The sequence below is a fragment of the Numida meleagris genome, chromosome 4 (genome assembly GCF_002078875.1).
Source record: "Numida meleagris isolate 19003 breed g44 Domestic line chromosome 4, NumMel1.0, whole genome shotgun sequence".
In the NCBI taxonomy this organism is placed as follows: Eukaryota; Metazoa; Chordata; class Aves; order Galliformes; family Numididae; genus Numida; species Numida meleagris.
Genome location: NC_034412.1, coordinates 24,877,821 through 24,891,530, shown reverse-complemented (window position 1 = coordinate 24,891,530; position 13,710 = coordinate 24,877,821). Strand labels below are relative to the sequence as shown.

Sequence of the window (13,710 nt, the reverse complement as noted above, 5' to 3'; positions counted from 1 at the left end):
ATTTTTCAGTGATCTGCACTGACAGCACAGATCAATAACCAGACGGTTTGAGATGCTGTTTGAATGTAATCACTCAGAATATTTGATGAACATTTCTGGGTGAGGGGTTTAGAAAATCATATTACTTTGTGGATATTCCTCAACAGAAGAAAAGTATATATGTTTAGAGCAAGAATGGAACTATATTTATATATGTCAGGTTGATATATAAATCAGTGCACCTAGTTATTTTTAGCTACCATTGAATAGCCAGCAGTTCACCTGGCATTTCTGAATAGCACATTTAAATGGCTTTTTTTAGAGACAGGGAAATATTACACAAATAAGACAGACCTCAAAGGCCATTTATGCTATCTTGACACTTTTCCTGTTGAGGTGTGTAGGTCTCTGCCTAGTCTGCTGCCAAGCTGCATGCCTGAGTCTGAATGTCCACAGCATGACAAGCTGCTATCCACTTATTGCTTACAGTGAAGCTGTTTAGAGTGGCCAAGCCACTTTCACTTTCTGTTTTCAGTTTAACCCCATCTATGATGTGACTTTAAAAGTTGTCTTATTTATATATGTGTGACATGGAATAAAGAAGTATTCCTTCCCTCTATGTGACTTTGACCTCTGAATCCACATTTCTCTAGGTCTGAACTGTTCTTTCCCAGTCCAAATTCTTCTTCCAATCCCTTATTATAAAACACATATTTCACTGGTGTGAGCTGGCATTTTATTGGTTGCTAATCAGAACTAAGACTGACTCATTCTTTCATTCGGTTTGCTGATTGGTGTTCTAAGGTCTTACAAACAATTTTGAGCCTCTTTGGAGAGGACCATCTGCTCCAGAGATCTGGAGGGCTGGAGCTGCTGAATCCAAGAAGCCTGATCGTTCACAGAAGTCCTGTGCTGGGGCTCATGAGGGGCTCTGCCAGACAGTGCAGCTATATTCTGTGGGCCTTGAAAGAAGACTGCCAAGAATCATGCCTTTCAGAGATCTTTTCTACTGCTTCCAGCCATGGAACTATCAGAAAGGAACCTGAACAGATCTTCTGTTTCTTCTGTTTCTTAGAGAGAGATTAATACTCTCATGTTTTGTGGGGTTGTTTGTTTATATTTGTTTACTTGTTTTACAAGTAAATACATTGTGTTTTGACTTAATGCCTCCATTTTGTATTCTAAAAGGTCTTATTTCTCCTTCCTAAATCAGTCTATAATTGCACATGGCCTTCAGAGCGTAGCCTACATAATATAGCATAGTACTTTATATTTAGACAAATCTATCTGAGTTTATAAGATTTCATCACAGGACTTGGGTGCTAGCTACACTGCCTTCCTTTCATACCTTACGCTTGCTGTCACCCTTCCTACTTGTCAAAGACCGTTGTAGCACAAAGCATAGGACTCGGGAGCAGAAATATTTTCCTTTTGGCACTGTTGGAGTGAGGGTTGGACCAGATGGATCCAAAGGTCCCTTCCTACCTCAGCCATTCTGAGATTCTGTTATTCTGGCTCACATCCTTGTCTTCCAAATCAAACCTAAATCCCAGATTTCCCAGCTATTGCTATGGCAACCTGCCAAGAGAAGGGCAGCTAGGTAGTAAAGCCGCACTTCTGTCCTTTGATTATGAATTAAGGTTAAATCCAAAGTTTGTCTAGCTCTTAGCCTTTAACCTTTACAAACAAACACACAGAGCAGTGACTGGATGATTGCAACAGGAAAGCAAAGGTACAGGCTGAAGGTCAGGCACAGGTTCGGCCCTCAGCTGGAAAGTCTGAGGAGCTCCTCTTCTACCTCAGGTTTACACAGCAATCCCCTTCACATGAAGCAGAAAAGTCCTCTTAGTTTACCTAATCCTTGTGGTCCTTTACCAGCTTTTTCCAGTCCCCCCAGTGACTGAGTTTTACTTGGACCACAGCTTAAGTTTTTGTTGAGATTGAAGGTCATCAAAGAGCTGTGCACTCCATCAGGGTCAGGGGAAAGCTGGCACATACTACTGTGGTGTCCAGTCTCATGCTGGTAGCCTATATGTGACACTATCCAGCAAATTGTCTCATCTTCTGTTAGCATGGTCAAAAAGGCAGATTCTTGATGTGTTTGCATCGCAAGGACTTGAGCATCACAGAATGGTATAGATTTTCCAGGCTGGATGTGGCTCTGGGCAGCCTGGTCTAGTGGCTGGCAACCCTGCACACAGCAGGGGGGTTGAAACTAGATGATCTTTGAGGTCCCTTTCAACCCAGGCCATTCTATGATTCCATGATTCTATGATTTTCCATTTCTTTTGTTTCTTTCTGTATTTGGTTTTTAAGGCCATTAAATTACAAAAACAACGTTCGGAGTGTACCGAAGATCACAAAATCAAACTCTTGCAAGCTATAAAAAGACAGAACTAAGGTGACACATCACAGCTGAATTATGCTCACATTCATTATGATGCAATCCTAAAGATGTAATCAATCACCTATTGCTTTTTTTCCCATTAAACATTTCCCTAATCAGCTCTGAGCATGAAAAGTGATTGCAAGAAGAATGAAGGATGTTTTGTCTGTTGTGTAGGTTGTAACATTCGTAGTAAGACAATCATCTCTTGCTTACAGCTGATATTCTGCAAAATTAGATCCTGTTCCTGACATCTTCACTTGATTCCTGCAGGACCAGAGGCAAGCCACTCAGGCATCTTAGAGCTGGCTGCTCCAGAGCTCCAGTGACAAGCAGAGAGCTACAGCTGGTGTCAGTGGTGTTTGCACATACAGTGTACTCTGAAGACTCAGACTATCAAAATGGATCCCAAAAGCTACAAACTACTTTAGAACCTAGCGTTCTCAACAGGCTTCTGCAGCTGTGAAACTGGTAAAGTAGCACTCCATGAATGAATGTTTGTAAGTTCTGCAATAATTGATTCATGACCACAGTAGGAAAATCTTTGACGTTTTAAACAGTTGGCAGAAAAGAATGCACAGCTTTCAGCAGCACTGTCCACAATAAATGTGATCAGGAGGAGGGAGTGTTTGGCAGGAGCATCATGGGTGACACAACAGTACAGCAGACTGTGCAGCTGTACACACAAGGAGGGCACACAGGGATTGTATGTGCAGTGCTTGTGCTCCTGAGCACCAAAGGCATAAGGCAGATACTTTGATGTCAGCTGTGTAAGCCAAATTAGAGCTCACTGGCATGAATGGGAGACTGTACATGGACCCCAGCAGATATTGTATATACCTCATTTTATTCTGTTCTTTTAAATAACTCATCACAATCCTGCAAGTCTTCCTCTCATTGTGATCTTTCCATCCTTTAAAAATTTTATTGTTGTCTGAGCTTTTTGCGATTCCTTAAGATTGTTATAATTCTTTCACAGCGCTGTTAGAACAGAGTGAACAAAGCTGCATAGGACTTGGACTGGGGAGCTGTCTTCAGTCTTGCCACTGCTGAGTTTAGCAGTGGAGCACATATGTGTGTCATTGAACCAATACACACAATCATATAAAAATAACCCTTTTACAAAATTACATACTAGAATAGCTTGAAAATTGCAGTGAAGCATTTATTAAAGTCTGTAACTCTTTTGTCTGCTTTGAGTTCAGAAGCTTCCTTATGGACAGCACAGCCATGGCTGGCTGATCCTCAGACAGCAAAGATAACATGGAGTCTGCTCGGACATTCATTGCTGAAGTTAGCTGAGCTGTTTGAAGAGGTTTGTTACATTGTGGTATTACTGGCACTGCATAAGATTCAACCCTTTACAAAACAAGCTGTAGGGAACTGAAATGAACAAAATATCTTGTCTCTGAGTATTCATAGGTAAGATTAAGCCTTAAATATAATAGAAACCTCTAGTCATACAAAAAGAGATTTTGATGGTGTAGGTGTAAATCAGTGACATAAATCAGTGTAGCACCATTCTGTCGATCTGCTCTGTTTCTTGTAACCTGAGAATATGACTCATTCATAGTGATATTTGTATGAGTTCTGTTTTAATTTAAGAGGGCTTACAGAGATAATAGAAACATACAATGCAAAGCCAGATATGGGAGGAAACAAAGGATCCAGTTCAACTTCAGTGAACCTTACACGGAGAGTGATGAAGGCTTCTGAAGGCAGAAAGCAAGGAACAGCAGAGGAAAGGAGGGTAAGAGAAAACCCATAAGGCTGCTGCAATGGATCCAAAGCTACAAACAGCTATTTTGAATTTGAAATGTTGTATAATACCAGAGTCAAGCTTAAATATGCCTCTGTAGAACACGGTATGATGAGTGACCTGTGGATGATGGAGAGTTTTGTGAATACCATGCCATTTTAAAAAGCCAAGGGAATGTTTTGTTCTTTCAACTGATTTGCTTGAGCCAAAGTTTTCCTCCTCATCTCTGCCCAGTATGGTGCCAACTTTTAAGATGGGCAGCATCTTCAAGAATTTGACAGCCACGTACAATATTCACCAATAACACTATGGCTTGTTACAGATCTCACAGTAGCAACACATTTTAATCAATTCCTATACACAAACAATATCAATTGTAAAAATACCTACTTTCTCCTCCTTAAAAAGATTGAGTAATTCTCAACTTTTTTTTTTCTGGGACGCTTTCAAATATCCCTCTGTTGTGCTCTTCTTAAATATGTGTGCAACTCACATAGTTCATTTCAATCTCACTTCATAAAAGGATTACAATAAGTCTGTGCAAAAGAGAAGATAGTGCTAAACATGGTGTGTGTTGTACAAACACCACCAGTGTCCGGCTGGAGAAATATATGCAAATTGAGCTCTCCCGTCCTCAGGGATTCATTTTTGTTGACAAACCATAGCAAACTTTCTTACACTAGTATGTGCTTTGGAAGGCCCAGTGGTTTCCACGAGCATGGAGTTGCAAAGAAAGGGCAAACCAGTGACTTCCTTTTTCACATATCAACTCTCTGATTGTATTAGCCAAATTCCCGCCACACAGAGTGTGTCTTCCAGCACTTAAGTATTGCTGGCTCCTGCTAGGACCTGCATACACCCTAGCTGAACAACCATTTACAAGAAATCAAGTTTGAAGCAGATTTTTTTTTTTCTTTCCTGGAATACATGGTGTTGCCCTCATGGTGGTGCTGTACAAATTTATCTGGAGCAAATAACACCAGAAACTTGAGCAAGAGGCCTTAGGTAATCAACTCGGGACATTTGGCATGTTTTGTCTCCAAACAGAAGGGAGAATAATGATTAATCACAGCTCTTCAACAAGGTTTAAATTGCATCCAAAGACCAGAGGAGAGCATCCTGTCAGTCACAGTTCTGCTCGCTCTTCTCCAAAGATGATACCAGTGAGGATCCTCTGTGTGTTGCTCTCCCTCAGCTTAGCTTGGGTATGAGTTTACTTACTTCATTCTTTCCACACCTTGCTGATTTGAAGAGTAAAGGTTTATTTAATCCGCATTAATTAGATGTATGTTTGCTGCCACCTATCTTGTAAAATTCAACGCGCACACTCATACACACAAGCTTACTGTAACCACTTCATTGCTGGACTTTCATATCAGCAGTTCTTGAATATCCAGTTCTCTATTTTGTTTAATTCAGTTTTGCTGAACCTGCCTGCCTTCAGCAAAGCAAAGCAAACAAATTAACATGAATTGATAGATTCACAGGTGCTGCTGTGAGTCTTAAAGCTGGCTGATTTGGATGCTAGAGGCTCCAGTTGGTCAGGAATTTTCAAGTCTATTTTAGGACAAATTGTACTTTCCTTTGGGCAGAATATCTCTGTTTACTTCAACTGTATTTTCCAGCTACAAATGATGCACAATGCCTTTATTATAAAATATCAATTAAAAAACAGTGATTCTTGTGGCAGCAACTTCAGATTAAATTAGAATCGAAGCAAGATTACAATAGATTATAATCTAATATATTATAATATATAATGTAATATGTATTACCTAAGATAAGCAAGAAGCAATTTTTAGATAAGAGATAATCTTGATTTTCAACTATGCTAACATAGCCTTACCATTTTTTTCACTTATGCTTCAGCCAATAATCTTGAGTTAGTCTTTATCTTTCTCTTTGTGACTGTGTTTTGAAGGAAGAAAAAGCTTTAACAAATTGCAGAAATTATAGGGAGCAGATCTGGCAAAACAGAAGCAGTCTCAGTACATTTATTTCTGTTCTTTCCATTAGCAAAGTGCAATCCATTCATCACTGACATTATTATTTTCATTACAATATTAGTAGCTTTCTTGTTCTTTATGTCAGGCAAAACCATGCTTCAAGCTTATAGACTAAAACCAGAAACACGAAAGAATGGTAAAACCCAATTCATGCGTATCTTCAAGCCAGTTTCGGGTAGGCAGAAGGAGTAGAACGAAAACAAAAATTTAGGAATATGACAGCAAGTGAAAGTAGGACACAGTATCAAAGTATTTCAAAGTATGGGCTTTAACTTCAGCAATTTCAATCTAATATCAAGCTAATTTTGCATTTACATACAGAGCTCAAGATTGTCTTGTAAAGATATTATCATCATATACTCTAAGTACCACTAATTTTCTACATGAGCATTAATTTTACAAGTAGAAAAGCTTTAATCTGACAAAATAAACAAAACCACATCTTACAATAAATGCCTTTATGCTGTTGGATGGTGTGTTCCACAAGGCTGCATTTTCCACAGCAGCAGTGCCACTGAGTGCTTGAGGATGTCAACTTTTCATTTCCGTTTTCTTGACCACTGCTTTGACCACCTCAGTTTTGTGCTTCCCCTTTCTCCTCCTGGCAGGCTCAGGATGGGGAGACCATCTTTGAAAAGGAAGGTGCCGGTGTGCGTGGCCCCAGGATCGTGGAGCACATGCAACAGTCCTCCTGCAAGTACGAGAAGAACTGGCCCATCTGTGCAGACGATGACTGGGTGAGCAATGAGCCTTGGGGACAGCAGGGCACTCATGGACTCCTGCAGGAGTGGTCTTGTAGGTGTTGGGCACTTGGACCTTAGTCTGGGGGAGGATGGGCGGCCCTTTACACTGGGGCAGCATGAGGAAGTGTCCTGGGGAAAGGAAAGAACAAAAGGAGAGCTGCAGTGAAACCAAAGAGGAAAGAAAGAGAAGAAAGAACAGTTTGCAGGGGGGGAAGAATCAGTCTGAAAGAAGAAGATAAAATAGAAAAATCCAATAAAAAGGAAAATAATTCTTGTCATGATTTTGACATTGTTGCCTTTGGAGTTAGTAAGAGAAAGGCACTTGAAAGAAAGATTTGTGACAAAGGAAAATAAGCAGAAATAACTGAAATTTCATATGTTCTTTATAGGAAGTATGATGACAAGATGTTCAGTAAAATCTTCCCAGTGGCTGACTGTCTGTGTATGAACTGTCAGTTTGTCATTCTCTTGCCTCTTGCATCTCAACTCACCTCTATGCTACATTTATAACATGTAGTCTTGCCAAAGAGATATAATTTGTAAGAACATTAGGCTTTTCTGAGGAAAATTCTGCTTAAATGAATGGGTCTAGAGCATCCTTGCACAAACTGGACAGCTAACTTCTCCTTACAGAAGCCCTTTGGGAAATAAATGTGGTGAAATTATTATTTTGGTTTTACTACTATTGTTATTAATATTGTTGTTGTTGTTATTGTTGATTTGTTTAATTTTGTTTCACTCTTAAGGAACAGAGGAAAGGGAAAATTAAGGGTTCCTCGCCCCCACTTAAGACAAGTTTCTATGCATACATTTCAGTGATTGCAATGCACCAGTGTCAGAGATGCAAGATGTCAAGGGTCAGCTGTGAGGCGTCTTATTCCAAGTCATACAAGTCCTTGTCAAAGTCATTGGATGAATAGGACAGGACAGCAGAAGTCACACAATGTTGCCCTAGGTTTTATTAGTGTTTTAATTGCTGGCTTAAACATACTGATTTAAAAAACAAGAAGGCATGCTCATGAAGATTTTAACACAATTATTTCTCTTCCACTCTTAGGGTACAAAATGTCCATCAGGCTGCAGAATGCAAGGAATAATTGATGACACAGATCAGGATAACAGTCACAGAATAGACAAAATTAGGCAGCAGCTCGCAGACAGTCAAAACAACTATAAAACATCCAATCGGGTAATTGTGGAAACCATAAATATACTAAAGCCTGGTCTGGAAGGTGCCCAGCGTAAGTAGTCCCCCCAGTTTTATTATCCGTTGCTAATTTTTGAGTGTGTGCATGTAAGCAATACTTTGTGGAAACACTTGCTGCACTGGCCCTGATTAACAAAAGCCAGAATAAACATAGTGATACACAAGTCTTAACTACTAACTTGTAAAAAGTAGTGTAATTTTTATCAGCTCTGTGTTATCAGAAATTTGTTTTTAAGTATCCGTTTAAACTGCATATTTTAAAATACACCTCACTTCTAGGAAAGAAAATCACACCTGCATACCTGACCATGTTGGATTTCTGTTTCAGAGCTCGATGAGAATTATGGTCATGTGTCAGCAGAACTTAGGAGAAGAATTGTGACATTAAAGCAGCAAGTTGCCACTCAAGTGAACAGAATTAAAGCTCTGCAGAACAGCATCCAGGAGCAGGTGGTGGAAATGAAGCGCTTGGAGGTAGGCAGCCACTGCACCATTCCCACTGTTTGCAGAGCCTAGCTGCAGGAGGGTCAACTGTGCATGGCAAGCAGTGCTCCATGCAGAAAGAAAATACAATGCAGTTCTCTCAGGATCTGCCCCGGTGAGGCAAATTCCCCAATGAGTTGTGTTCTGTGGGGCGTGTTTTATCTTTCCTGCTGTGTGGGAAGAGGTGTGAAGTCAGGAAGGCCCTTTGTCCCACTGTCTCTCAGACAGGCAGCCGGGATTCCTGATGCTATACCTACTGGTAATCAGCTCCATGCAGGGCATTTCTCCACCTGTAAGGAGCCGCTGGGCAACAAAGACCAGGAGAGAGGCCCTGTCCTTCCATGGTGCTACCCACCAGTCCCAGGAGCACACCCTTAGGACCGAGAACAATGGGAGCAGAAACTGGAAACATACCACAACATATCTCTCCATGGGAACTTATGTGCACCGTGTATTGCATGTGCCAGGGTAGATTTCAAAATGGAGCTTTGGCAAAGCTCATCTGTAGATGGGAGGTACCAGGGCAGCTCCCAGTTTTCCCCAGCCTGGGTAAAGGATACACTAGCTTGAGAAAGTTCAGGAAAATTCCCTAATGGAGTTATTTCTCTCTGTTTATGTAGGTGGACATTGATATTAAGATACGAGCTTGCAAAGGAAGCTGTGCTAGAAGTTTTGATTACCAGGTGGACAAAGAAGGCTATGACAACATCCAGAAGCAGCTCACCCAGGCCAGCTCCATTGACATGCACCCAGACTTTCAAACAACCACCTTGAGCACATTGAAAATGAGGCCTCTTAAGGACTCAAATGTTCCTGAGCATTTTAAGCTCAAGCCTCCACCAGAAATGCAAGCTCTGAATGCATTTAATAACATCAAGCAGATGCAAGTGGTGTTAGAAAGATCAGAAACAGACTCAAGGCCCTCTCGAGGCGAGACCTTTTACCATGTGGGAGAAACAAGGGGAGATTCTTCACCTTTCCACACCAGCAAATTAGTTACTTCTGCTCATGGGAGAGACAACCCTAGCCTGGTAGACAAAACCTCCTCTGTTCATAGATGCACCAAAACTGTCACCAAGAAAGTCATTAGTGGCCCTGATGGTCCTAGAGAAGAAATAGTTGAAAAAATGGTTTCCTCTGATGGCTCAGACTGCTCCTATTTACAAGGAGGACGAGAAGGAAGCACATACCACTTTAGCGGGGCAGGGGACTTTCACAAGCTAGATGGGTTTCTGCCAGATCTAGAGTCATTCTTCACCCATGACTCCATACCCACTAGTAGTAGGCACTCTCTTGGCTCAAGCACCACCGCAACCAGCAGCCGTGTGACTGGGACAGACAGCAGCCATCGAGGCACTGGAGGAAAAGACAAATTCACAGACTTAGGGGAGGAGGAAGAAGATGACTTTGGAGGACTTCAGCCATCTGGATTTGCTGCTGGCAGTGCAAGTCACTCCAAGACTGTAGTGACCAGCACTTCTTCTAGTTTCAACAAGGGAGGCTCCACTTTTGAAACCAAATCACTAAAGACCCGTGAAATATCTGAGCAGCTAGGTGGGGTGCAACATGATCAGAGTGCAGAGGACACCCCAGACATTCAGGCGCGCAGCTTCAGACCAGCAGCAATGAGTACAAGGAGAGCCTACACTGGGAAAGGTACACAGAAGTAGTAATTGAGGTAGTGGAGCCAAATTCCATTCATAACCAAACTCACAGATTATTTCTAGATACTGCAGTATAACAGTGTGATCAAAAAATGACAGAACTGTGTCTGTTTGTTGCCACTTCAGAAATAAAAGGGAAAATATATCACTAATACTTGGGGATTGCATAGACAATTAGCAATTTAAGATCTGTGTAAGGTTTTCCTCTCTCAATTCTTTTCACTGTTGCCTGTCACTAAACCTTACGTAGTCCAAGACATGCTTAACAAATTTTCCTCAGATCTATTGCTGCTTGGATTCCTCTGAAGTTTTTATTAAACTTTACTGGTAACTCCTGTCAAACCAGATCAACTTTTTTTTTTAGACTGCGATGATATCCGCCAGAAACACACTTTTGGTGCCCAAAGTGGCATTTTCAAAATCAAGCCAGAGGGATCCAATAAGGTTTTGTCAGTTTATTGCGACCAGGAGACCACTTTGGGAGGATGGCTATTGATCCAACAGAGAATGGATGGATCAGTGAATTTTAACCGGACCTGGCAAGACTACAAGAGAGGTTTCGGCAGCGTGGATGGCAAAGGGCAAGGAGAGTTGTGGCTGGGCAATGAGAACATCCACCTGCTGACTCAGAATGACACTTTGCTTCGAGTAGAGTTAGAGGACTGGGATGGAAATGCTGCATATGCAGAGTACATCATGCAGGTAGGGACTGAAGCAGAAGGCTATGCCCTGACTGTGTCCTCCTATGAGGGGACTGCCGGGGATGCACTGGTTGCTGGCTGGCTGGAGGAGGGCTCCGAGTACACATCCCATGCCCAGATGCAATTCAGCACCTTTGACCGGGATCAGGACTGCTGGGAGGAGAGCTGTGCAGAGGTGTATGGGGGTGGCTGGTGGTACAACAGCTGCCAGGCAGCCAACCTCAATGGTATTTACTACCCAGGGGGCAACTATGACCCCAGGTACAATGTTCCATATGAGATTGAAAATGGAGTAGTTTGGATACCATTTAGAGCCTCCGATTATTCCCTCAAAGTTGTTCGAATGAAAATCAGGCCCCTGGAAACCCTGTAGAAGGACAGGCAATTAGTGTGTGTGGCACAACTAAAAGTTGGAAACATCTTTTATATACATATGTGTACAATGTAACTTTACCCTGTGAATTTGAAGGCAATTTGGCACATGTATGGCATACAAAATAAACACTTTTCAAGGAAATGTTGATTTTAAAAACATTATATAAATTTTGTCTGCAACCTTTTGTCCCGTTAGTGCTTCTTACTACCATGTTTAGTATGACAACTTTAAATGTCAAAAACTTGCAGAATGATATCCCTAATATCCCCATGCCTGGTTAAGCAATTGCTCCAAAATGGGAACTGAAAAATGACATCATGTGCTGTGATATTCTAAACTACAGTTTGAGTTTATCTTGATGGTGATGGGGAAGAGAAGTCTTGAGTATTTTCCTTTTTGCAACGGTAGTGACATCAATCCACTGAAGAAATAATTCAAAGTGACAAACTGTTGTGCTCTTTGGAGCAAATCAATAACCTGAACTCCAACTTAATAACATTTTCCAGACTTACCTACTTACTTCAGCTGAGGAGAAAAATCCCAAGTGAGTGGCACCCTTTTCAAATTTGCTGCCTCAAGTTTTCTCACGATCATGTAATATTTAAATGCCAATCTTACACCTTCCTCTTTAGAACTGCAAATCCATTTATTTTCTCTTGGGCTTATTAACTGTCAGCAGCATAAAAGGCTTCATGGCTGGAAGATTTTGTTATTGCTGTTTGTACTGGATAGAGTAGGACATACAAACTGTACTGTTGCATTTCTGCAGATACATCACAGATACGGCACGAGGCAGAATAGCAGAATAGATCCTCATCCAGCTCATTGTTCTACACAATCACAAGAGTTAAATGGAGGTAGAGATCAAGCCACACAAAATAACCTGCAGTGCTAGATCCCTATTTTAGTGAACCATTACCTATTGGAATATGCCCAAGTTTAGGTCTTTTGAAGAAGATGTTACTCATTTTACTCGATCTTTTTCATGTTAATCTCCCACTGATGGGATTCCTATTTATGGATCTCAGATAATGTGTCTTTTTGTGGAGAGTAAGGAAGGTATTGCTATTGTAGCATTTCCAGCTGCTTGTACATTTAATGAATTACTAACATTCCCCCTAAACATTAGGAGTTCATTTTATAAACTGATTAGCACAGTCAGTTAAAATCTTTCCGTGGCAAAACAGCTCAATTTCTGCTGCTTGAAACCTGGGCATCTGAGTACTCAAAACAGCTGGAAAACTGCTGGCAGCTCACATCTTGACTCGAGACAAAATAAAGATAAAACCAGACTCTGCTACCTAAAAATTAGCTATTATTTTTCAGCAATCATGAAAAGACTTTGACAGTAATCAGCACAAGCAAGATGAGTAGCACCTGAGTGAATATAGCATCATTTATCATGCTTTTAGAATGTTTCTTGGCACGTGTCAAGCAGTGATTCATCTATGTGTAGAGTTTTTACATCAGCAACTTGTTGACAGTGTGTGGTAGAGATTTTTTAGTAAAAAGCTGATTGCTTGGAAACCAGCTCTATCAGTTACATGATTGCACAAGAACACGCTGTATTCATCTTTATACCTCATGATGTAAAATTGTGTAAGTATTTACTCTGTTTATTTTTTCCATAATTCTATTGAGAAACAAGCATAGGGGGACTTCATTGCCTAAAATATCACCAGTCTGCATTATTCGTATCATTTGAAAATATCATCAAATACTGAGAAAGGTCATTTTTAGCCTTTTGTTTTCAGGCCTTCTCAAGCACAGCCACTGTGCAATGTATTTATTACAACCACGTGCAGAGAAATTCTTTACTTTAAGAAAAGTCTCTTGTGCTTTATGCCACCTATTCTGGTTCTCTAGCCTCAGTGGAAGCCTGTCTGTGGGGATACTGAACATCTGCAGTCAGGTGGTGAGATACTGCCATGACATCTCTTCATCCTCCTGGACTCCAGAGACTAAATCAATGAGAGAGGTTTCAGATGGGATCTACCTTCTGCTAGCAATCTGCATCTCCTCCTTAGTGCAGAAAGGTGGTCCCCTCTGAAGGCTGATCCTGTCTACTGGAGTTGGCAGCTCCTGTCTTTTGGACAACCTCTTCTTCTAGCTGTCATTAGTTTCAATGAAGTACCCAGATTTTAGATAGTTAAAGTGAGGTGATTTAAATCTCCTTTCTAGACTGTCATCATAGTCAGCTAAAGAAATGTTAAAGGTATGAAGTGTGTCCCTGCTGCCAAAAGATTTTGATCTGTACAGACATCTTTGTCCAAATCATAGATGGAATAAACAGATGTATTTGGGAACAGGAAGCAAAATGATGAGCATGCCTGTCAAAACATTGATACATCTCTGGAATCATGTTAGATGTCTCTAGAAAAAAGGCACACCGTGTTGTGTTTGTTT

At 41.0% G+C, this 13,710-nt stretch overlaps 1 protein-coding gene across 1 annotated transcript; it reads left to right on the top strand.

Moving 5' to 3' along the window:
* Window positions 5,279-11,390, top strand: FGA (fibrinogen alpha chain). Its single transcript, XM_021396631.1, has 6 exons — window positions 5,279-5,329; window positions 6,739-6,867; window positions 7,931-8,114; window positions 8,409-8,554; window positions 9,184-10,219; window positions 10,592-11,390. Exons 1-6 carry the CDS (start codon window positions 5,279-5,281, stop codon window positions 11,299-11,301), a joined length of 2,256 nt encoding a protein of 751 aa, XP_021252306.1. The 3' UTR covers window positions 11,302-11,390.

Excerpts from the sequence above, each read along its gene's own strand:
- FGA (XM_021396631.1), top strand. The coding sequence starts at position 5,279 with ATGATACCAGTGAGGATCCTCTGTGTGTTGCTCTCCCTCAGCTTAGCT. Across the intron at positions 8,555-9,183 it reads TGGAAATGAAGCGCTTGGAG|GTGGACATTGATATTAAGAT; the intron begins GTAGGCAGCCAC and ends CTGTTTATGTAG. Across the intron at positions 10,220-10,591 it reads GAGAGCCTACACTGGGAAAG|ACTGCGATGATATCCGCCAG; the intron begins GTACACAGAAGT and ends TTTTTTTTTTAG.